Source organism: Lutjanus erythropterus, chromosome 21 (assembly GCF_056507025.1).
Source record: "Lutjanus erythropterus isolate fLutEry1 chromosome 21, fLutEry1.hap2, whole genome shotgun sequence".
NCBI classification, from domain to species: Eukaryota; Metazoa; Chordata; class Actinopteri; order Lutjaniformes; family Lutjanidae; genus Lutjanus; species Lutjanus erythropterus.
Window position 1 is genome coordinate 31,253,751 of NC_139337.1, and position 25,950 is coordinate 31,279,700.

The 25,950-nt window shown below is 39.2% G+C and overlaps 1 protein-coding gene across 7 annotated transcripts; it reads left to right on the forward strand.

The window, feature by feature from the left end:
• Nucleotides 1-4,003: 4,003 nt before the first annotated feature.
• On the forward strand, nucleotides 4,004-22,190 carry LOC146307877 (uncharacterized). 7 transcript variants are annotated; one of them, XM_084747341.1, is made up of 11 exons: nucleotides 6,317-6,847; nucleotides 6,917-6,982; nucleotides 9,798-10,010; nucleotides 12,401-12,445; nucleotides 14,297-14,365; nucleotides 17,729-17,779; nucleotides 17,872-17,910; nucleotides 18,622-18,669; nucleotides 18,902-18,931; nucleotides 20,316-20,752; nucleotides 20,783-22,190. In XM_084747341.1, the coding sequence occupies exons 1-11, from the start codon at nucleotides 6,664-6,666 to the stop codon at nucleotides 22,073-22,075; spliced, it is 2,475 nt and encodes an 824-aa protein (XP_084603467.1). In that variant the 5' UTR covers nucleotides 6,317-6,663; the 3' UTR covers nucleotides 22,076-22,190. The 7 variants fall into 7 exon arrangements, with proteins under 7 accessions (XP_084603472.1, XP_084603469.1, XP_084603467.1 ...); XM_084747339.1 differs by having other exon boundaries at nucleotides 20,316-22,190; XM_084747340.1 differs by having other exon boundaries at nucleotides 18,625-18,669; nucleotides 20,316-22,190.
• Nucleotides 22,191-25,950: the final 3,760 nt, after the last annotated feature.

Consider the following 25,950-nt stretch of genomic DNA (forward strand, 5'->3'; position numbering starts at 1 on the left):
ATAAAGCTTGCTGAGAAACACGAACGTTTTGGACATGCAGGAAAAGATCAAATTATGTGACCTTTGACATCATGGTAACAATAGTCAGGTTGATCTTTGTCAGGTGACCTTCGTTGACGTGGTGAGGCGGCCTTCATCGTTGTGAAGGCTTCAGGGGCCCTATGCATCTGCATAGTCCACACAGTCTGTGCAGACACAGAGCATCATGATCATCCCACTGGAGTGTTTCTTATTTGTGTCCAATATTCTCCAAGGACATTTTTCTGTTTATTTCAATCAAGACAAAGTTGTGTCTTTGTCTCTTTCTTTCCTGTTTCTCTCCTTCTTCATCTTCCTCGTCGTATTTCTCTTCCTGTTCTCATTCATCTTCGCTCTGACTGTGCCTCTCTCTGCTCGTTAGCATCAAAGTGTGACAACAGTCCAACACACACACACACACACACACACAAAGTATATGCAGAACAGTTGCTGACACAGCGTAAAGTCTGTGATGTCAGTCGTTTCTTCGTGGGCTTAGTCATGAAACAGACTCGCTGTGACAACAGTGAAGGTTTGTGTGGTTGTTCGGAGAGAGACGAGCCAAGTGTAAAGACGTCTGGGATGAAAATTAACATTTTAAACACTTTAAACTGCTCCTTTATCTCCTCTCCATCCTCATCCTGAAGTGTTTGGGAGTCCCATGGGAAACCTTTGCACCGGTTGTGTGTGTATGTGTGTGTGTGTGTGTGTTCTCCGTTGTCATGACAGCAAGGTGTTGATAAGGTCTCGTGATGGTTGGCGGGGAAGGATGAGTGTCTTCCTTGACCTCACTCTCCAGAGGAACACATACACAAACTGTATAGTTTATTTTACGTCTTATTTTTGTTGTGATTATAATAATAATAATAATTTTTTGACATCTAGTTTAAATGTTCATTGTCAGACTTAAGTTGCTCCTGCCTCATGCAACTGACAACTCAACGAACACGACCAGTTTACTCGTCCGTGACAAGTGGAGCTGCGTCTGATTTTCCACTTCAGAACCCTCCAGTGGCAGAAACCACACAATGACAGACAGTAAGAAGAAAGTGCAACATTTAGCAGCTGAAGACACAGATATTTTTGTTGGTGGAGACCAAAAACAGAGCTAAAAAGAGTCTAAATAGTGGAATGGTATTAACAATATCAAATTAACATGGTGATAATATGTCATGGTACTGTGTTTGCTGGCTATTTTTATGCTTTACTGCCATCTAGTGGATAAAAGGGCTCCAAGTGATGAATATTTTCATCATCAAGTAATGTCTGTTTTTTTAAGCAATGAATTGTTTTGTCCTTTAAATGGAAATTGACTTTTTGAAAAAGTCACAATCTTGTGTGACCAGATCAAAAATGATGAACCCAACAGACACAAACTCCAGTTTTACAGTGTAAACTAGACTTGACTAGACTCTACTAGACAACACTAGATGGTACTTTACACTACGGGAAAGTACTGGACAGTACTATACAGTACAAAACAGTATTAGGCAGTACTAGACAGTAAACAGCTGGTAAACATTTTTATGTTTTATCTATGTTTATGGGGTATTTTCATGAACAGAAAACAAAAATATAAAACATAAATAAAAATACAGGCATCAGCAGTCACTTGTTTTTTCTCGGTACAGCTGCTTCTGTATCTCTAGCATCTTGATGAGGACGATCTGAACAGTGACACTGTTATTAGGTATTAGGGTTCGATATATTAATAATAATAGTAATACATTTTATTTATGAGCACTGGTTTGGGTTTCAGTGTTATTTTTTCTTGACAGATTGTAAGAAATAAATTCCTCCTTGTTGATGTGTGAAGCTGGAGAACAGCAGCATCTAAAATAAAGTTACAGCTGATATCTGCTGACGAGGCGGTGGTCTGCAGACCGAGCACAGACAGACAGACAAACAGACAGACAGACAGACAGACAGACAGCCTACGTCTCCCCCCAAAAAATAAAATAAAAATAAAAATAGAAAACCCCTAAAAGGATAGAAAACACAGAAAGAAACAGAGGAGGAAAGAAAGAGAGAAAAAGCTGAATGTCAAGCCGCACTAATTGTTTCTATTTTAGAGAGCAGAGCTGCTTTCAGACTGATTTAAGGCGAGTCGGTGTAAAAGTGACCTAAAAACAAAGCAGAGAGCCGGCTGACGCTCACTGATAACACACACACACACACACACACACACACACACACACACACACACACACACACACACACACACACACACACTCATTGTGACACAGAGTACATAAAACCTTTTCTGCATTAATCACCTTCATCTTATTCAATATCATCATTCTTGATTATCAACAAAATTCAAAATCAATAAACACACAAGAAAAGAGAAGATAAGATGAAGATCATGATGATGAGAAAGAGAAGAGAAGAAGAGAAGAGGATGAAGAAGAAGAAGGAAGAGAGGAGAGATAAAAGGAGAGCAGAAGTTACTCACCAGAGAGACAAACACCAGGTGTGTTGATCTTTCTGTGGACTTCTGCTGCCTCCTGCTGGACAACAGACGTACTTTTTAAAAAAAAATCTTTTCTCTTGCAGGGATCCCCAAACTCTTTCATGTCAAGAACCATCACAACAGATTCACATGTAGATACAGAGCCCCGGTTTGAGCGGATTCTTTTTCTTCTCTTCTTCACAAATGCAGCGCTCTTTGTACGGTGTTTCTCAAACCCAAAGTTTCAAATTTGTTGTCTTTCTCTTGTTGTATTTTAAAACCTTGTAAATGATGATCTGAAAACTGGTGCTCATATGTTGCAGATCAGAGATCTGCACACACAGCCGTGAGTTTGTGAGTCACATGATTTCTGCCAGCATCAGTTTTTAAATCATCATTTATAAGGTTTGAAACCTGGAAAACAGACAGAACTGAAACAAAGTGTGTTGCAGAAACACTGTAAAAAAAAGAGAGAGAGGGAGAGAGAGAGAGAGAGAGAGAGAGAGAGAGAGAGAGAGAGAGAGAGACACAGCTGCAGTTGTGAAGAACAGAAACTCAAATACAAAATGTATTTGAAAAAAGTTACAGATTTTTTTTCAGCAGGGCAAAAAAATATATAATTCAAGTCAAGGTATTTAATGTTAAAATGCTGCAGGGGGAGCTCCTCACTTTATTCATCAGCTCTTAACAACCTGCTGCTGATGAATCTTTAAACTTTATTAACAAATACGTACATTTCAATTTTAAATTAACAATCAACCAACTAAATAAATTATATTAATTTGAAACAGTACGGATAAATAAATCTATTAATGCACAATTGTAATAAGAAAAAAGTGAATATACATTAGATATATATTTAAATATACATTATTCTTCTTTAAAGATTGCACTGTACTTTTTTAGTCTCTGTACGCTGCAGATTCTTAATAAAATCTTTAAATTCATGTAAAAATATGATGAAATCTGCATTTATGTAAGTTGAATCTATAATGTTATATTGGTCAGTGTTATATTTAGCATGTCCAAAATGTGCTTTTTTTAACACTTGAAGCTCACATTATGATTAGTTTTACACAATATATAATCTGGATGGTGATTTGATAATAGTTTCGTTCTTGTAATAAGAGGATAAGAGCTTATAGATTTAACAAATGTATTTTGTATTTTTCTTAATATAATATGTTGAATTTCTATTTCCTCTGTTATTTATTCTGTTCTGTACATTAAAACCTCAGTTTTCAGGCGTGACCTATGCCAATAAAGTTTAATAAAAGTCTAATAATTATTTCTCCTGATGTCACGTCGTCTCTCCGCCCCAGATGTTTGAACTCCTCTTCCTCTTCTGCCACGTTTTTGCTCCTTTCCAAAGAGAGGGACGAGACTGGGAAGCTGTACCGCAATCTGATTGGCCAAAAATCACGAGAGGCTTCTTTGGTCCCGCCCATGGAGTGCATCCGCGGCTCTGATTGGTAGAGTGTAAAGTCAATCACGGTTACTATGGACTTTAGCTTTGCTGGTATCCAAGTGAGGACGTGATTTTTGGTGAACTCATAGCTTCATCAATGAGCGCAGGGAACGTACAGCAACAAGGAGCGTTAAGTCCGTCCATGTTTTTGTCATAATTAGAGCTGAGTTAGCTTGTTAGCTTATAGCTGCATAACTGAACAACCATCACGGGAGAATTTACGAGGCAATGGCCCAGAGAAAGAATACCAAAACCCCGTCCAAAAAAGGTCAGTAAGTTACCATTTCTTTGCTAGATTCTTTGAGCCCTGGACGCGCCTCTTCTGTACAAAGTCCCATGTCAAATCTTGGAATTTAAAGTATTTTTCCCCATCAGCAAAGAAACATGTCCGGTAGAACAAATCTAAACACGTTTTAGTCATCGTTAAGATGCATTCATCAATACGGCTAACATACCGACATATTATGCAGCACAAACTACGCTTTCAGCGTCGGATCGCCGGTAGTTCCCACTGACTTCTTCAGGCAGAAGTGCGTCCCGTTGGGCGTCTAAAGGCAGTGTTAACCAGCAGTAAAACTTAATATTTTCATTAAAGGAAAGGCAGTTTGTGTATTTTGCCTTGGCCGAACAGAGAAGTGGTGTTTAAACTTCTAAGTTAACTCCCCAATTAATGTTTTCTCAGGTATTTGCTATGCCACTTAACAAGAATATATTAAATGAGTGAAATTTTTGATTGGAGTTTGGTTTGACGTTCTCGCGGCACACGAAAACGGGCCATTTCTTTGCTAGCTTTCAACATCTCCACAACACAGAGGAGTTAATCTATCCAGCTGAGATAAATGCTTAGGTTTAAACCAGCGGATGCTCTGTGTGGCTGCTCGCTTGCTTGTCCGGCGGTGACATGGAAGTGGAGCTGTAAATGATGCTAAGCTAACCTAGCTGTGAAAGACTGCTAACATTAGCTAACAAGCTATTAACTTTTGAACAGACAGACAGCAGGTCAGGGTTGATTTTCTGTGTCATTAACCAGCTCCTGAACACAGACCCGCTTTACTCACCTTATGTACACATTTATAAGCCTGACACAAGCCTGTCAGGTTGTTCTGTTTTGGTACCTGTGCCAATAACAATACTGGGGAGTAAAAAAAAATCAATCCATCAATTGTGAAAATGGATGCAGGATATTTTACAGATTCACAATAAACTGTTATTGTCCAAAAATGATATTAGAGCCCTAAAACAGTTAACTTTCACTGGTATTTTTAATGATCATAAACAAGCATGTAAGTGTTCTAATTGGTGATTTTGTGCATTTTCTTTAACCAATAGTTGATAATGTTATTAAATCAAAGATTGATTCATCATTAATTATACAAAACACACTTTGTTTTCTCAGTTTAAATTTTATTTAAACAATTCTAGCAGCATATTAGTTATGTAAAAAATAATTAATGAAGCACAAACAACTAAAATGAACAGTATAATTAAACAGTAAGGCTCTCACATGATGACTCCATCACATAAAACCATGTCAAATGGGACCGTTAATACGTTTTTAATTGATTACATTTTTTTTAATAGGTTAAATTCTGAACAATGATTAACCTAGCAAAGGTTAGAGCAGTGGTTCCTAAACTTAGTCTGGCAAAAATAAAAAAAATCACACACTGCCACACCACAATATTTTATCAGTCATTAACAATAACTGGGGAAGCAAGTGATGGAAATGGACTTTAGTGAAATGAAAAAATGAAAGGTCAGCATTTTGGCTGATCAATTTTGAAGAAATATCTAATTGCAATTGTTTTGACTGGTATTACAATTGCAATATGATTTGCAAAATGAGAGGGAAGGATAGTTGTTACATCATTATTCTCATTTTCATTGAAAAATTAAAACAGTTATGGTGTGTTATTGTATTTTCAGGGATCTGAACTAAACAAAGATGTTTTCTGAAGTCTAGAGAATGATGTGTCGGTCAGGACACTTCATTAGGACATTTAATTGACAGGGAAATTAGTTGGCAGTAACTGGTCTGCTGTGGTGCAGTAAAAACTTCACATACTGTCCCTTTAATTAAGGTGACATATCCCACAGCTGAGAGAGAGAGAGTGTGTGCGTCTGTGTGTGTGTGAACAAACAAGTGTCAAGGTTATTCTGTGGGCTATTCTGTCCTCTCTGGCATCCCCTCCCCATACACACACACACACACACACACACACACACACACACACACACACACACACACACACAGTGTCCCTGGGTTTGTCAGCTCTAATAATAGTGTGGATCAGATTCTGGACGGCTAGTCGACTGTTGTCCTGCTGGGAGGAAGAGGAGGAAGAGGAGGAGGAGGAGGAGGAGCTCTTTCATTCTCCTGCTCAGCTCAGTCTCTTTCTGTCGTTCTCTTAGTTCACTGCTCTTCTTTTATCTGTTTTCCTGTTTGGATGATCAGTAATTTGGAATATTTGTTCTTTCGGATTGTTTTTATCTCGCTTGATCACCTTGTCAGTTTATTACTTTTACTTTTTAAAGTTCTTTTTTGTGTCGTTTTCTTGAAGTACTTTGTGATCTTTTGGAAAAGTAAAATAAATATATTTGATTTATTTTGATGGTTCTTTAGTGTAAATTTCTCCTCAAGAGGGTTTGTCTGCTCTGGTCCCTGTCTGGCCTGGTCTTGGTCTTGGTCCTGTTTTCAGGGTCCAGTTGAGACCTCAGACGGTCCATGCAGCGCTACCGCCACTATGGCACCTCCTACTCCTCCTCTTCACCCTCCTCAGTTCCTGTAGAGGAGGTCCGTGCTGAGGAGGAGGAAGAGGAAGAGGAGGTGTACACAGAAGAGGAGGTGTATGAGGAGGAGGCGGAGCCCCTGATACAGGAGGAGGCGGAGCCTGTGATGCAGGAGACAGGTAGGGGTTGGTGTACGGATTGACCTGGTTTGGTTTGGGATTGGTTCTGATCTGGTTTGGTTTGGTCAGGAGGCGTTAATGAGGAGGAGGCCACGCAGATGAAGGAGGAGGTGAAGTCTGTCGTAGAGGAGACAGGTAGGAGGGCTTGGTTTGGCATGGATTGGTTTGTTTTGGCGTGATTCGTGGGTGTGTTTATGAGGCGTAGAGCTCAACCAAACTTTGTTACTGAAGACTGTATCAGAGTTTGGTTTTGTTTGTTTGTAACTCAGCACAGTTTGGTGTGTTGTGTTGTTTATTAACTTGGATTGATTTGTTGGTTTGGTTTGACTTTGTACAGTGAGTGTGTTTGTGTGTTTGATGTGTAGGTTACTGAATCCAGTTAAAATCCTGACGGCGTTATGATAGGGAGAGCTGCAGTGATTGATTATTACATTAATCGCCAACTATTTTGATAATTGATTACTGGGTTTGTCCTTGTGCTTCACATGTTTGGACCTATTTTTCAACCTTTGACCTATTGACCCATGTTTCAAGACTTATAACGATTATTTTCATCATCGGTTTATCTACCGATTTTAGAAATGAAAATCAGACACTGAGTCAGTACAGCATTGTATTGTGATATTTTATCAATATGCAGATATCAGTATCAGTCTTTTATCATAAATTATTAATATGCAGATGGTAGGTTTTTATGAGAGAGATCAGTCTGTCTGCTTGAAAATAAATAAAAATAACTGAAGTAAGAACAGACTGAAAACCTGATCTTATTAGATAGAATTAGTGTTGCAGCTGACGATTATTTTAATAATCGATTCTTGATCAATCTATAAGTTGTTTGGTCTATAAAATGGTGAAAAATGTTGATCAGTCCACGATGACCTCCCCAAATGTCTTGTTTTGTCCACAAATCAAAGATGAGAAGAGAATCAAAGAGGAGTAAAGAAACCAGAACATAAGAAGCTTGGACTTTTATGAAATTAAAAAATCACTTAAAACAATGAACTGATCATCAGAATAATTGCCGATTAATTTAATAATCTATTAATCATTGCAGCTTTAGATAAAATGACTGAATGATGATGAGTTTTCCTTTTGGAACATAATTTGCACTTAAAAAAGTGAATATATCACACAGTAAATGTTATCTCACAGCAAAATGTTAAAAATGGCAGTAACATCGTGGTGGTCTGGTGATTCCCATCCCTACATCTGCAGGGGAGTCATCACTGGCCTCTTACATGTTTGAATTTTTATCAAAGAACCAGATATTTATTTGGTTCAGTCCGTCGTCTTTACTGATGATTCAACCAGGAGAGTCTCATGTCCATCATGTCCATTAAAGACTTGAAGACCTCAGCATTGTGTATGAGAAAATAAAAGGGGACTTCTACCTCTGTAATCTTCTAAATATATTTCTAAAATAGCTCCTCACACTATTCGTTGATATTCCATCTCTTGTATTAACACTGCTTTAAATAAAGACATCACACACACACACACACACACACACACACACACACACACACACACACACACACACACACACACGTTGTATAACCCTTGAGGATGTCTTTGAGACACTTGTTGCACCACTGCTGTCCCTGCAGCCACAGTAAAGAAACAGTTCACACACTTTTCTGCCTGTAGAAACAGACTTTTTAACTAAGAGTCTAATAAAAGACCAGGCTGTTTATGGTTTCTCTCGTTAGCATTCAGGCTATTAATTAGATGTGATCATGATACAAAAGCAGACAGCTGTTGTCATTAACTGCAGTCACTTCAGCTCAGAGTTGGACAACAAACAGCTGTTGTCAGTTTTCTGCTGTCTCTCTCTCTGTCAGGGTCATGTTGTCTCTATGTCTCTCACTCTATTCCTGGGTCGGCCTGCCCTTTTCTGCTGCAGCCATGTTGTCTTTCTCTCCTCAGCCTGAGGCTGTCAGTATGATTGATCACTAGTTGAAAATTAGATCCCAACATGTATAAAACAGATGGAGTGCACAGATGTATGTGTTTTGATTTGGGTTTTTAAGAAATGGGTCCCCAGAAAATAAAGGTTTGGCAAACAGTGACATAGATGACCAGGCCTAAAAATCTTCATGTCCAGATGAACGAAAACTCTCTGCCATTGGTCGCTTGCTTCAAGCAGCATCCGCAAGAACCTCTGAGCTGCAACCTACAGGCTGAAAATGGCTCTTATCTTTTTTTTTTTTTTTTTTTTTTTTTTTTTTTTTTTTCAGCAACATAGTCATTTTAATACTAGATCTCACACCTCACCTCCTGAAGTGCAAATGTTCCACCAAGCAATTTCCCCTTAGCACTGCCAGAGACGTTTGTGATTGGTTTAAAGAAATGCAAACAAGGCAGGGCATTGTTCAGATTGTTCCAAAATGCATATAAAAATTCAATATTGCCATAAAACAGTCCAAAATGTGCCTACAGTTGCTTAATACACCCAGAAATATTAAGGTGTTCTTTTCTATTTCTTCAGATAAAGTTTCTAAGAGAAGCTTTTTTCTTTTGCAACAAAGCTTTAAAGTTTTGCGTTGTTAGTTCTCTCATGCATGCTGTTGACCTTTGTATGAGTTCTGAAATACAGGCATAAACCGGTTTCTGTGGTTTTACTCTGTTACACACACACACACACACACACACACACACACACAGACTGACACAGGGTTTAGTTCTCTCGATAACACACACCGCTCTGTGTCTCTAACCATGTCACGTTGTCTGCGCAGCCACAATAACAGAACATCCCAAACATGGTTCCAGACAACTTTTAAACCATTGTTGGTATATTATCCTCCAGGTAACCATAGCAACAGTACTTACTCTTCATGGTGTGTTATCAGTTAGTTTTCACAGATAAAATGAACATTAAATTATAACATGTTTTAAAAATAATGTATGCCTGATTTTGAATGTGGATGTTTTCATCCGTCCTCAGACGGGAAGACACCGCCGGTGGAAAGTAAGAATGGAAAGAGGGCGGAGAGAGGAGGAGGAGGAGGAGGAGGAGGAGATGCTGCTGCTGCTGCTGCTGCAGGAGGAGGGTCTAAATACTCCATGTTTACCTGGTTTGTGGTCCTGGCTCTGCTGGGAGTCTGGAGCTCTGTGGCCGTGGTCTACTTTGATATCGTGGACTACGACAGTGTCATCGGTGAGTAAGAAGAGTTTGATGCAATTGGTTCATTTATTTACTCAGGAGTGGTGAAATCAGTGCAACACGCCTTCTTTCAGATGCTCATAACGTCGACCTTTCCTGCAGCTTTCAGCAGCTTTTTGACCACCTGCGTTATTGCGTTGTTGTTTTCTTAGCTTAGCTTCCTCAGTGTAGTGCTCCAGCTAACTTTGTTTCAAACTTCAGAGGCTGAACATTACTAAAGCCTCTTTTACACTGGACAAAAAACCCCACAAACACCCACTAACATCTACCTTTTGTTGTCAGTGGAAAACAGCATTAATTTGCAGGTCAAAAGACTCTGTAGTTATTACAGGTATTTATCAGCTCCACCTCTGATTGCGAGAGATGTGACCATGACACCTAGTATTTTTGTCTGAGGTGTTGAGGTGTGCAGAGGTTGAACCGAGACCTGAAAGTACAAACAACGGCACAGGAGAGAAACCTCAAACCACAGATGCGGTTAGAAGCTACAAAAGTACTGAGAGCTGAACATACTGACACTTTTAAAAACCTCTTTATGTTCTCCTGAACACACATCAGTTGAGTCTCTGCCCATCAGCGCACATCAGAATAAAATAACTGTAAGGCGAGCTCATCTGCTGGCAATAGAAAAAGAGCCTGTTTCCTATTTTAAAGGGGTTCAGCCTTGTTTAAAAACTTGCTTATACTGGCTAATTCTGGTGTAAACGTGGTGTAAGTTACAGGTGTGATGTGGAGATGAAGATGCCTTTAAACCGACACAGAGATGTCAGGTGCTCACCTGGCAGGGATGTTTAGTTTAGTTTAGTTTAGTTTAGTTTATTTGCACATTATATATATATATATATATATATATATATATATATATATATATATACACAAAGACAAAAAAACAACAAAAGATTAAAACCTTGTGCAGGAGAGGTTGGAAGCCAAAAAGGCTTATAAAGATACCTCCCCTATATAATTAACACTGACAACTAAATAGATATAAAACTGATATACAGAATGTGACAAATGTGTGACAAATAAAATTCTGTTCATGTGTGAGACAGTGAGAAAACTGGCTGTGAAAACTAGGAAACAAGCATGGGTGAGTTTCATGTTGTGTTTTCACATTTCCTGGCTTAGTTTCTCACACACACACAACCACACAAAGAAATACACACACGCTCTCAGACGTTGCACTGAAAGCTTCAAAAGCATACAGGAACCTGTCTCTGGCTTCATGTGGTTAGGACTGTGTTGGAGGACTTTCACAAACACTTCCTATCAGACAGACAGACAGACAGACACACACACACACACACACACACACACACACACACACATATGTGCCTGTCATGAGACAACTATTTCTTATCTCAAACTTCATCTGTTTGACTGAAGAGCTGCTTCATGGTTGAGACATTATTGTTGCATCTGGCACATCAAAACCGGAGATAAGAGTAAATTTCCGTTTAAGAGTGTGATATTTGTGTTGAAATAATGACAGCCGTATTAACCAACTTGTGATGTTTGTAAAGTGAAACTTGTGTTTCTTGTCTTTGCTCTGTGTCTGAAGTCTTTCAGGGCTGCATGATCTGGAAAAAATACAGTTTTACAACAAAAGTTTGAGTGATCAGTGAGCCTCATACAGGATTTTTGTGAAGCAGGATTATTCTTAAACTGGATGCAAGAAAATCAGTTTTTATAAATAATCCTGAATAGAAGAATAGAATCTGTGTTGTTGAGTTTACAGATGGTCTGACCCACTCATAAGTTTTCTTATCAGTTTTGAACAGTCTTTGGAGTGAGTCAATTTGTTTGTAGAGACAAGTTAAGATCAAATCAGGGTGGAGGAGCAGTGTCATGCTTGAGGCCCGCTATCTCTGATTTTATCCTACAGACCCTAAAATCTGGACCCAGTGTTTTCTTTCTCAGTTTCAGCTTGAACACTGAATAACAATCCTCTAGTAGACTTCTAATAGTGTTTTGTTCTGATTTGGTGCCACACAAAAATGAACTTTTTTGCAGAAACTTATCCTTGAAAACACAAACTGTTAATGACTCAAAGCCAAATCCATACACTGAATTAAAAAAAAACAGTGGATTTAGTCAAGGTGACGCCTCTCATTAGGCACTTCAGCCACAGGGACTACCTCCACTTCTTTTTTTCAGGTTGTCTTTACAGTAAAAGTCTTCTAGCAGTTTCTTTTCATTTTAGTCACATTCACAGTGACACATCATGCAGCCTTGAGTCTTCTCTGTATTTCTGCTTTGTTTTGTACTAACTCAGTCCTCTTTCACTGCAAACAGGGAAAAATTCAACCTGCAGTGCTTTAATCTCTCACGGCCTCTCTGTCTTCTTCCTCTCTTGTCTCTCTGTGTGTCGTCTCTGCATGCAGCCAGAGCTAAGGAGTTTCATATGAACTTTTCTGAAGTTTTACAAGGTACGATCTCAAGATTTAAACATCCTCTAACTACTTGTTCCATATCACAGTGTGGGCATCCATCAGAGCCAACAGTGTCACTGAACTACTCCAAAGAATACACTGAGTTTGGTTCAAACAGGATAAGATGGAAGAAAAATAGATAAAAGTCCAGTGTGTCAGATGTAGGGGATTTATTGGCAGAAATGGAATATAATATTGGAATAATAATATGATAACATCTTTCTATATTAATACTTTATTCAATGTACTAGCCTGTTTTATTTCTGTTTATGTACTGTCCCCAACAAAAGCTTCCATGTGTTCACCTGGTGTCATTTTAGTTCTGACAACAAACCTCAGGGAATGAACCACATGCAAAGTGGAGTTTTTGTTCACAAAGGACAGAATGACAGGTGTTTAAATAACATGAATGCATTTGGCTACAGATCTAATCCAGGACAAGACAGACCGAGAAAGAGAGCAACAGAGATGAACCAAACAGAAACAGAAACACATTTGTGCTTGTTTCATTGTGGTGTCTTACTTAAGTTAAAATAGGACAGAACTTGAACAGTCTGCAGGCAGAGAGGTAGCTCAGTCAGAGAACCTCAACCACAAAACAGGATCTTCACTGCGGCTTGTTTAACAACCGTTTCAAGCTGTTTAAATCTTCTGTTTGCACTCTTTTATATCATGACACTACGAATATCATGTATTCTCTGCAGGCTACTGCACATCCTTCCAGACAGTAACCCAACAAATTTATAAAAACAAAATATTTTCCTCTGACCTGTGGTGTTATTTATCCATCTATTCTGTTTGAGTGTGAGCTGCAGAGTTATCAGCTGTAGAGATGTCTGCCTTCTCTCTAATGACGTGGGACTAGATGACTCAAACAATACATTTGAAAAGCTCAACAGCACGTAGGAACTACTTTCTTTCTGCTTTTCAGCTGAGATCTCTGGAACTACTTTCATCTAGTCCCATTATGTGCAGCTCACAACAAAACTATCTAGGTGGATAAATAGCACTACAGGCCAGAGGAAAAATATTTGATTTGGGGGCGAACTGTCCAACTTGGTTCGCCCAAGGTACACCAAAGGACAGACCAACATCTCAAGGCACATTTGTCCTCTTATCTGCAAAACAGCCTCAATAACCACTCTTACCATCAGGCTGCAACTGACGACTCCAAGGCACATCTGGACCACTGAATTAAACTACCTACTTTAATTGTACCACATCATGTCAGCGTGTTTGTAGAAAAACAGCCTCAGTGAGATTTAGTGGTGATTTTACAGATACATGTGAGTCAAAAAAGAGAAGATGATGTATGACATGTGGTCAGTGTGACAGCTGAGAAGACTTACTGTGATCATCCTCCTCCTCCACCACATCCTTCCTCTTCTGAAAACTTTAACTTCGACGTGTACTTTGACATACTGCTGCTGTTAAAATGTTGCGCTCGATGTTCTTATTAATAGTTTGTACAAGTCGAGTTCTGCTTCCTGACACAAAGACATTTTTATGCTCAGTTGACGTTTGGTTAATTTAAAATGTTGTTTCTCTTTCTCCCTCTGACTGCACCAGTGTGCAGCAGCCTGGAATAATAATTTAATTAACATGCATATTTGATTAATACTAAACCAGACTTGATAGTGTTGTGGCCATCAGTGCTAAAAATATATGTTTTTATTGAAAAATCTAATTAAAATCAAAAGTAAAAAATCAAGTCGTGGGTTTGCAGACTTGAGACGACACTATTTGGACATTTATTACTTTAATAAATTATTTTTTTCAAGAGCAGGATACTACTATGTATGTGTGTCACTGAGCCTTCCTCCCTTCCTCTTCTTCCTCCTCCTTCAGGGAAACTGACGGCCTACGACACAGACGGAGACGGAGACTTTGATGTGGAAGATGCTAAAGTTCTGCTCGGCAAGTCCACTTTATTTTTTTCTTGATTTCTCGCTGTAACGGCTGAAAAACTGATGTGGTTTACAGTGAAGTCCCAGTGCCTCAGTTTTAAACTGTAGCCAGTTTCTTACTCAGTGGTTTGAACCCCACTGGAGCGGTGAGCGAAACCAGAACGAGCCGCGGTGGTTTGTCAGCTCATACTGATGGATTTCTGATCGCCTGTTTTGTTGCCTGTAAGAAGAGAAGTCAGCAGCTTGACTCTGAATGTTGAGGTTCGTTGTGAGAGAGGGAACCTTCACATGTTGTTTGTTGGTGTTTGTAGGCGGGATTAAAGCCAAAAACGTATAGCGGCCTGTAATAACTGCTAATAATGCTTTAATGTCTTTTTTTATCTTCTGAAAATCCAACTGAAGATAGACGAGATAGAATAGTGTAACTTTACCTGTGAACAAAATGCACAATTGCAGTATGCTTAGTATGGAAAGAAGGTACCTCTCATAATACCATAGAGAAAGTACATGTTGATGAATCAGTGAAAATATTGTTTCTTTCAGGAATATTTATTTTAAAAAAGTCTCCTCACACACTGTATCATCATTCTGATGAACAGGCCCAAACAGAATCTGCACGTTTTTATTTTTTAATGGCAGTTTTCATCTGTTTTGCAGAAAAAAAATCTTATTTTAGTTTTCAGTACTGGAGATTAAAGCATGACAGTGAATCAACAGCCTCTACAGGGCTGCACAGTTAGTAGAATATAAAATTACAGCATCCAAATCCCAGAACCAGATTTTTTAAAAAAGGAAAACAGCATCATAATGAGGTTCTGTAGAGCTGCAGAGATGCCCTGCCCTAAAAATCTTCTTCTTTAGATTAAAGAAAACATGTTTGTTTTTTCTACCACATATTCCAGTTTGACGCAGAATCACAGTGACTGTTTTTTTTTTACCAAATCGTGCAGCTCTCGCTGAAGTGTGTCAAGTCACACCACGTTCCCTCCCCTCAGCTCGATGGCACATGATATTATTCATTTAAGATAACTACGATTGTTTCTGAGCAACTGTAAACACACACAACACATTAAAACAAGTTAAAATTATCTTGAGAAATATTTTGTGTAAATTAAGATTGCGGCGATGCAGACCCCAGCTACCGTGATTGGTCGGCTTGGTAGGATCACATTTCCTCCTACGCATTTTCAGCTGCTCCTTTGTGGGTCAGACAAACATGAACCAAATCAAGGAGGGGTTAACTGAAGAAGGATTGATTGATTATTCTTCACCAGAGTACAGTGAGTGCCAGTAACTGTTGTTCAGTGTTTATCAGCACGATCCACTCACATTTAGTTGCCATTGTTTGAAGAACATGAAGAAGCTCAACACAGTGACGTAGGAACCCCACCACCAACTGTCACTGAGGAATGATGCCGACACTGATTGCAGATCATCTGAGCCGTTTTTGCCAATATATGACTGGTACCGATCACTTTTTGTTCAGTATTATTGGTCAGTCTGCAAATATTTCACAATAAAAGCCTTGTTAAGCCTGTTTTTTGCCACTTTTAATTTGAAAACATCCAGGAAGTGTTCCAGGAATTTGTATCAAAGATGGCCGCCTCTGTTCCTTGTTGTAGAACAGACAGGAAGTCAGAGACTGCCTGACGAGACTGAGACAGGAAGTAAAGGCTTATTTGTTGTCTGGTGTTCGTATGCGACATCTTTAACTCACTATCTTTCTCTTTCCCACATCATCATCCTTTATTTTTTGTCCTCTTTTGGTTACCGTTGCTCTTCATCCTCCGTCCTTCCTGCCTTTTATCCTTCCTTCTTTTGTCTCCTCCTAATATTCTTTACATTCCTTTTTTCTCCTCTTATTCCTCGTCCTTTTCCCTTAACATCCTGCCCTTCCTCCCTCTATGCTTCTTCATCTCCCCCTCTGCTTCCATCCCGTCTGGTTTTCTTCTTCCCTCCCTCCTTTTCTCTCTCCCTCTCTCTCTCGTCAGGCTTGACCAAAGATGGCGGCGGTAGTGCGAACGTCGAGTCGCTCGAGGAGGTTCTTAATATTTTAGCTGAGGAGGGCTCTGATTGGATCTATGGCTTCTTCACCTTCCTTTATGACGTAGTGTCCTCGCCCATAGAGCGGGGCGAGGAAGAGGAGGAGGGGAAGGAGGCGGCGGCAGCTGAGATACAGAAGGAGGGTGGCGTGGCCTCCTCTGATGAAGAGGAGGTCAAAGGGGTCATACTGGACCTCCAGAACCAATAAGAGGACAGGAAGCAGAGCCGCAGCCAATAGCAAGGCTCCCTGGTCCCACTACCGACCAATGAGGACCAGACTGGGACGTAGCCCGGTCCAGCTGGAGGAGGATGTATGTTGAGGTGCTGAGGACCTGATGGAGGACAGGGTGGTTTCTACTGCAGGGCCAAACTGGGCAGACTGGTCGCAGAGTCCTTTTAAATTAAAAAAAACAGAAGAAGAAGAAAAGACTCCCGCACACCGTCCTCTTTCAGTTTCAGTTCACAGAACTTAATCACGTTATTTTACAAAACAGAGACAGAAACACAAAAACAGCAGGACTTAAACAATCTTAAAACACTTTTTTTTTAATTTAAGAACGCAATCAGTTTATTTTTGTTCATTTTTATGTTATTTTGTTAATGTGATAATGCGGTTGGAATCAGAGACTGTTTTGAAAACAGTTTGTGTAACTGAAGTGTTAATAATACTTTCAACGTATAAATACCTGTTAGTGGACACACTCTTTAATTTATCCATCTAAAAAGCATCAAACTCAAACTGTAAAACAAGTTTTCTCCTCCCTTAAAAGAAGAAACCACATAACTATCAAGACTACTGCTTCATTTTGTTTAAAATCTTTCACACAGAACTTTTAGCAGCTTTTTTTGGTGGTCAGCACCATTCAGGCTAATAGGAATATTTATTTTTGGCACATTTTCTATAGATATTGCAGTAATATTATTGTGAATTCTCTTGGTTACAATAATCATTCATTGAAAGTCTGATATCATGACTGTACCAAGTCACGCAATTGTGCGAAAATAAACTCACAAAGTATCAAGAGAGAACACACTCTCACTTATTTCCCTTACTAAACAGAAAAATACAGCCCTACTGAATTCGAGTTTTCCTCTTTTACTGAACTAAGATGGGCTTTAATTGCCTTCACTTACAGTCGGAAACAAAATAAAACTTAACAAAATCATCTTGGTTCGTCTTTCCACTGTTTCCACCGCTTTTCTATTGTCTGACACCCTCTGAACAGTGGTTAATCAGTTAATGATTAATCATTTCCTGTGAACATGGGGATGTTAACTGCCAGAGTGACGAGTGGTTTTCAGTAAGTTTCTCTGCTGTCTGTTTGTTCAGATGAAAAGAAGTTAAAAGGTCCTGCTCTGAGGAGAGACAGGCTGAGAAAAGGTACTGAAAAAAAAAACATGTTTCGAGTCAGACTTTCCTGACACTCAGCTCAGAGCTCTCCTGACAGATCTGTCTGTTTCCAAACCTTGTAGAGGACGAGAAAGAGGTGAAGAAGAAAAGTAAAAGTAAAGGTACAGTCCCAGTTTCTTCTGTTACTGCACGACTCTGATCTGAAAGCACGCAGTCAACAGGTGTGAACGTCGCAGCTCATTCACGTTCTAAAGGTGCTTGTTAACCTGAGGATAAAGATTTCTGTACAACAAAGTTCAAATAATACAAACGGCATGCTACACAACACGGCAACATTATGTCACTGCTTCGATTTGGTATTAAAATAAATATTGATTTGCTTGGATATGAAAGAGATTCTCAGAACTAATGCTATAAATTGTACAAGGACTAATCTCACATGGTGTGGTTCTTACTTTCCTCAACATCAAATGTGAAATTAATTTATTATTTAATACATTTTCTCCCAGAAGTAGTCATTTCTGTGCAGTTAATGCAGACAGTGCCTGCTAGCTAACAGATAAGTACTGTCCTGTTGTGTGAATCTAACCTTCCTGCCACACAAAGTAGTTCTGACTGGATCTCTTCCCGGCTCACGCCTTCCCAACATCTTCATCTTGTTTTTGTTGGTTGAAAATCACTATGTGGAGTCCCTTCAACTGGTAAAGTAATAATTAGGATAGTTGTCAGTCGGTAGATTAGCAGGAATTGGCATGACTTCTGTTTATAGTTTTATAGTGTTTATAGTGTGTCGTCGCAGCAGCGCGTTTTGCTGGTCTTTTATTTTTAACATGTTGAGCTTCAGTATCATTTTGATGTGTGTGTCATCCTAGAAGACAAGACGTTAGAGGCCGCAGATGAAGAGATAAAACTGCCAAAAGGTAGAGTTCTGGTCCGTCTGTGTGTGGTTGTGCGTGAGTTTTTGCCTGTGTGTACGTACCATTAATCCTTCACATCCGTCCGACTGAAGAGAACGGGTAACCTGAGCTCACTGTGTGAATACATGCTCTCATATATTTGATATTTGAGCTCTTTGTCACCTCTGAGCTGTTTGTGAACCGTTGTGTAGAGATGAATCTGAGCTGACAGGCTGTTTGTTCTCCTCTGTGGCAGACGAGCCAGCAGGGAACAACACGAGCAGAGGTACTAAAACCTGCCGCCTGCACGTCTAAAATAAAATCTTTACTTTTAATCTGACTTGATATTTAAAGGAGTGGTTTTGGTTTAACATCTGTGAAGTGTGTAGAATTATCTAATGTATGTTTATGACAAAACAGATCAAGATTAAATTCTTTATCCAAAAATCAGCCAGTGCAAAACTTAAGAGCCTAAACTGAAATTTCATTCTCCCTGGAAAAAGTTGCCTTTGATTTTTTATAAATTATACAAGAAATAGTCAGTAAATCAGTAAATCACAACTTTTTTATGCAGTTTAGCTTGATCCTGCAGTTTCTTTGCAAAAAACACCTAAAAACATCACAACATGCATCACAATTTTTAAATCAGGCATTTTAGGACAACAATCACCAGACCAGCCTGCAAAATCCTGGAGGAACTGAAATATAGTGTAAGACCTGTCAAATAAGTCAGATAAAGGAAGAATTACACATCATTTAAATTGCATGTCTTTACTTTTTTGATAGTCTTTTTACATGCCGATATCTGCATATATCGGATCATTGTGGTCAATGATATTTATATACTTCTCATAAGTCAAGGTTTTATTAACTTTTCCATTTTGTAAACAATGCAGTGCAACATAATACAAACAGTACAGTAAGTCAGCCTACAATAATTTACAAAACAAACACAACAAACAACAGATCTCAGCACTTGACAATCTAAGTCATATTAATAATACAAAAATAAATTAAGAGAGAAACAAAAGAAAAGAGGGTACAAAGCACATTTAAATAAAAATGTAGGAATATTTTCAATCCTTTGTATCTTATTAGACCAGACTTCATAAAACTTCTCTTGATGATTTTTAGACCTCACTGTTAGCGATTCAAAACAGGTTAAGGCGGTCTCAACTTTAACCTTTCATCCAAAACAATATTTCTATATTTTCTCAATGCAAATGAAATCATTCTGATTAAAATTTCCAACCTAACTGTCAGATAAAACATATGTTTACATGCTTATGTTTAAGCAGTGATCAGAATATAATGTTTTTGTCCTGTGCAGACAGTTTTTGCCTGCATTAAAGTGTCAAATCTGCAGTCAGTAAACCCAGACTGGACTGAAAATCATCCTGTTGTGATTTCATAAAGCCCTGGTATACTATAATACTTTTATACCACCCAAGGCTGTTTATTAGTTATTTTATTAGCTGATTATACAACTTAACTTAATTAACTTTAAAGATTTTGCTTTTTGGTGTGCTATAACAAATCAAATTATGTTCTGCCTTGTGCTACGTGATGATGTGTCTGTGTCTAACACTTCCTTGGTTGCTGTGAGTTATAACAAGTCGATGTCGTTGGATTCGTATGAATGATCGCACCGCCTTAAATTCAAACCTCAGACCGTCCTGTCCGAGGCGCCGTCCTGCGTTCCGCCCTGAAGGAGGAGCTGAGGATGATCCACGAGAAGATGGAGGCCAAGAGGATCGCTCGCATCGCGCTGGCCGAGATCAGGGCCTTTCTCGCTGAAGAGGAGGAGGAGAGGGAGGCGGCCTGGACGCTGAAGATGAAGACGCTGGAGGCTGCCCAGGAGCAGCTGAAGGAGGAGAGGAGGAAGGAGGAAGAGAGGATGGAGAAAGAGAAGGCAGAGAGAGAGAGGATGGAGAAAGAGAAGGCAGAGAGAGAGAGGATGGAGAAGGAGAAGGCAGAGAGGGAGAGGATGGAGAAGGAGAAGGCGGAAAAAGAGAGGATGGAGAAGGAACGGATGGTGAAAGAAAGGGCAGAGAAGGAAAGGATGGAGAAGGAGAAGGCGGAAAAGGAGAGGATAGAAAGAGAGAAGGTGGAGAAGGAAAGGATGGAGAAAGAGAAGGCGGAGAAGGAGAGGATGGAGAGGGAAGCAAAGGAGAAAGCTGAGAAAGAGAGATTGGCTCGAGAGAGGGCAGAAAAAGAGCGACAAGAGATGGAGAGACTGGCCAAAGAGCAAGCTGCCAGAGAAGAGAGGGAACGACTAGAACGAGAGAGGGCGGAGAAGGAAAAGATGGAAAGAGAGAGGGCAGCCAAGGAAAAGGCAGAGAGGGAACAGCAGGAAAGAGAAAGACTGGAAAGAGAGAGGGCTGAAAAAGAGAGGATAGAGAGGGAGCGCATCGCGAAAGAAAGAGAAAGAATAGCCAGAGAGAAGGCAGAGAAGGAAAGACTCGAGAAAGAAAGGATCGCAGAAAAAGAGAGGCTGGAGAGGGAACGCGTTGCTCAGGAAAGAGCGCGAATAGCTAGAGAGAAGGAACGACAAGAAAAAGAACGAATCGCCAAAGAAAGAGTGGAAAAAGAAAGGCTGGAAAGGGAACGCATCGCCAAAGAAAGAGAGAGACTTGAGAGGGAACATATTGCCAAAGAAAGAGAAAGGCTTGAGAAAGAAAGACTGGAGAGGGAACGAGCTGCTCAGGAAAAAGAAAGAATCGCAAGGGAGAAGCAGAGGATGGAGCGTGAGAGGGCCGAAAAGGAACGAATTGCCAAAGAAAAAGCAGAAAAAGAAAGGCTGGAGAGGGAACGCATCGCCAAAGAACGAGAAAGAATCACCAGGGAAAAAGAGAGAGCAGAAAAGGAAAGGCTTGAAAAAGAAAGACTAGCCAGAGAGAAGGAAAGGATGGAGAGGGAGCGTATCGCCAGGGAAAGGGCAAGAATTGCTCAGGAGAAAGAGAGATTAGAGAAGGAGAAGGCAGAAAAGGAAAAAGCAGCGAAAGAGGAGAGGGAGAGGATGGAGAGGGAACGAATCACGCGAGAGAAGGAGAGAATCGAACAGGTGAGAGTAGAGAGGGAAAGGCTGGAGAGAGAGAAAGCAGCGAGGGAGAAGTTTGAGCGTGAGAAGGCTGAAAAGGAGAGAGCGGCCCGAGAGAAGGAGCTGATGGAGAGGCAGAGGCTCGCCAGAGAAAAAGCAGCTCGGGAAAAGATGGAGGCAGAGAGGCTGGCGAAGGAGAGAGCAGAGAGAGAACGCAACGCTGTGAAGGTAGAAATGAAGAAACCGGAGCCCATCGAGAAGAAAGCAAACGCTTCGCAGCCGAAAGCTCCGACAGCGGAGGAGAGAAGTGACAGAGCGAGTGTGTCTGCAGTCAGGAGAGAGAAGAGTGTCGCAGAGGAGAAGACGGCTGTGGGCGGGAAGAAGAAATAACACCGTGGCACAAAGATACTGTCTCATAAATGGTGCTAGAACTCTGATTGGCTGAAAGGTTAAAGGAAGCTGTCATCTTTTTCCATTTTTGAGTAAGACGACCAGTTCAAAGGAGATTTTAACTACTTAACACCATAGCAGTTTTTCTTGCTATAGTCATATACAATATTTGGTAATAATCCTTTACTGCACACATAAAAGTATATTTCGTCCTGTTTTTTGGAAGACTAGGGCTCTCTAATAGTGATTAACAGTCAGAATAGTCACTCTTAACTCCCCCTACATCTATGATACTTTATTTACGCATTAGTTTTAGAGTCCTGTAACACGTTTAACTAGCTGATAAAGTTAGCTAATGTTCTTTGCTAACTGGAAAAAACAATTTACCTTTTATATCATGATGACGTTCTGATCGTCATCTTTAGCGTGGTGTTCTGATACAGACTGCTGTTTTAGTGATTAAAATAAAATTAATATTCCAATCTTTTTTTATTTTTATTTTGGGTGCTTCAGATGTTGGAAGAAATCTTCAAAAATCTTGAAATGTGTTTGACTGGTAAAAAGGGAAGTTTATCATGGGTAAACAAAAAAGGTAGTAGGATATTTCCTCAAATAAAAGCCGGGTCTCAAATACAGGCCGGGCAGAAAACAAGGTTAACAAAGTTATTTTTGTTTATATTTGTTGTTCTGGAATACTTATCTAAAGTGTCATCGTGCTGTTTCAGTCACAGTCGGTGTTTGTGTGAATGTCTCACAAAGCTTTATTTTGTAGTATTGCATAGTAACATTGTAGCACCACAACATGTTATTTCTTGCACCGTATGCTAAGCTTTTAAATCACAGTTTTCCACAACGCGTTTACTAAAATGTTTCACAGTCAAAGCCTCGTTAAGAAATGAGGGGTGTCTGTCCACCGAAAGACAAGAGGGCTTTTAATCTGAAACAGACACAGGAAATGTTCAGTTTGTATTAACATCATAATGTGGTAACGGAGCAATTAGTAGCAGAGCAAGACAAACCAAAAAAACAATTAGGCCTATACATATTAAATACTGGGAATGAAAATAAAAGCCTGTCTCTAATACAAGCCTGCTTCAAATAAAGGCCTGTTACCTTCTGCAGTTGAGGTTACTAAGAGTCTAGATCATTATATTTGAGGAAATACGGTATTCCTTCAAACAATTTCTTGCTAAAAGCAGATTTCTTCCTACTGTTTGTCTGTTGGAAGCGTCTTGCTTCAGTCAGCATGTTGGGTTTTATATAACTGTAGATGTTAAGTTTTAGTTCTTTTTAATTTTGTTGAAGAAAACGTAAATCTTGAGTCGGTCCTGTTGTCTTATCTTATGATGTCAGTGTGATTTTATTACAGTTGTTCTCTGTCCTGTTGGGAATAGACTGTGAGACGCTTGGACATGCAGATTTAAGGATTAACTTTCATCAGATGGAAAACCATAATATAATTAAGGAGCATAGACTGTTCATGGCACACTTTCACCACGTTCCCATCTGTCTGTGATATTATTGTGATAATATTAGTGTGGTTAAAGTGTTGTTGTATATGTCGCAGATACAGTGTATGTTTAACTTGACTTTATTCAAATAAGTTCCAGTGTGTTTGAATTCTGGTGTTTTTTAAAACCTAATCAGAGTTGAAATATTTAATTTAAGAATCCAGTTAATGACTTGACTTGCAGATAAAGTGATACTTGAGCTGTAAGTTTTTGTTGCATTGTGGTTTTATTTTTTTTTTTTCTTTCTGTCTCATTTTTATGAGATTATCTTAGAGTCAGTTTGTTTTGCTGCTCTGTTTTCTTTCATTCAAGGACGATGGCATTTAAAACATCTAGAAAGAGTCTAATAACTCTACAGTCGAGGTGTGTAGTTTGAACTTTACAGACAAGTTTTTCTTTTGTTTCATGCACCTTTCATGGTTCCTTCGCCTTATGGAAAATTATGTAATGTGATTTTAGTCCAGTATGAAAAAAGAAGAGTCTTGAAAAATATTGTTGATCCCTTACTATTGTCCAGTTCTGTTTTCTAAAACATAAAAATCAGAATGTCCCAGAGGCAACAAGTTTGTCCTTTTGCTAACAAAAGTTTTCTCTTGGGTGACATGACCTCAGACCCCACTAGCTGGTTTCTTTTTCCTCACTGACCAGAAAATAAATGGACTAAATTTTCTATATAAGGAAACTAAACCGTTACGGCTGCGTTCATTGTTGTTTGCATGAAGTAACAGTTTAACTTTCCAACTCCTTTTCAGTTCTTATTTATAAGAGACAAAGATGGCAGAAGTCCACACATTCGACTAAAAGTAAAAAGTCGCCATCTCTTACCTCACTTTTTGTCTTTTTTACATATTTTTGTGTTATTATGTCATTTTAATCTTGTTAAGTTGTTTTTCGTCTTGTTATATCTTTAACATTGTCTTTGTCTTTTTATGTCTTTTTTGTCTTGGTACATATTTTTGTCTTGCGTATGTTTTGTCTTCTCAGAGATTTTCGTCTTTTTCATCTTGTTGCGTCTTTTATTGACTTTTTTGTCTTTAACGTTGTTTTTTGTCTCAATAATTCTCCTCAAATGCATGAAAAGTAAATAAGCCTGTTTTGAAAAGGTAAGAAGTAGAGCGTGCAGATATTTGTGTTCAAATGTAGGGAGTAAAAGTAGAAAGTTGTCAGAAAAATAAATACTCAAGTAAAATACACATACCTGAAAAATCTACTTAAGTACAGCAGAGCTCTGGTTAGTTTCCGTCCTCTTTGGGCAGAGACGTGGAGCATTTGCCCAGCTATGATGGGTAAAGGCTGACTGGTGAAGGATTCCCAACGAGAAAATAAAGCTTGATATCTGAAACATCAACTGAGAAGTCTGGAAATCTGAGTCTGGAAAAGTCTGGAGTTTTGAAATGGGATGTGTGTAGGAACCCTGACCTTTGTGTCTTGAACACGGGGCCTGATTGCATTTTTCTTTCTGAACATTGCACCAACTCTAAAATACTTTCACTTTACCTTTAAAATGTGAGAAAATCTTTGTTAAATAAATCTTGGTTTTCAAATCGAGACATGTTTGTCTTCCTTCTTGGTGTAATGAGAATATTAATGTGTAGAGATCCAGCACTGTGGTTCAAAATGTCTTTAAAGAGGTACTGAGAGTGAGTAATGAGCATCACATCCTCCTCCTGCTGTTGAATGCTATCTTTCTCCACCAGCTTCCTCCTCTGCCCGCTCTCACACTCTGTGCTCTGCTCTTGTCGGTTCTTGTTTCCTTCCCAAAGAGTATTATCAGGGTTCAGTACCTCCTGACCTCCTCACTGCTGCAGCTTGAAGTTTGTTCTCATGCAAAAAATTAGAAATATTCATCTTTGGTTGATGAATTGATTGAATTAAACACCTGCTGTTTTCTATAAGGCACTGTCACACTTAACTGTAAACCAACATCAGTTATGAATATTTTTGTATGTTGTAATTTCTTCTTTCTTTTCTCCTTGATGAAACACACAGTTAGACTCAGTGTGAGTCAGCTCTTCAGTGAAACATGACATGAGACATTGTTTAAGTTTAGGTACGTGGCTTTTTAAAAGCTAAAGAGATGTTTTAGTTGAAGCTCTAGGACATTTTATTGACTCTTTCTTCACCTCACAGATTACCTCAGAGTTTAGTCAAATGTTCTGAGAACTTTCTGCAGCCTGAATATGGTTCCACAGACTTTCTGTCTTTATTTATAAAGTCTTGACAACAGCTTCTTATAATGTGTGTTGGTATCAGCAGATACCCAAATTCAGGTACTGGAATCAGAACAGAACTGAAAAAAAAAGTGGATTGGTGCACCTCTGATATGTATGTAGGTGTAATTTACCACAGCTGTAAGGTGCTGGA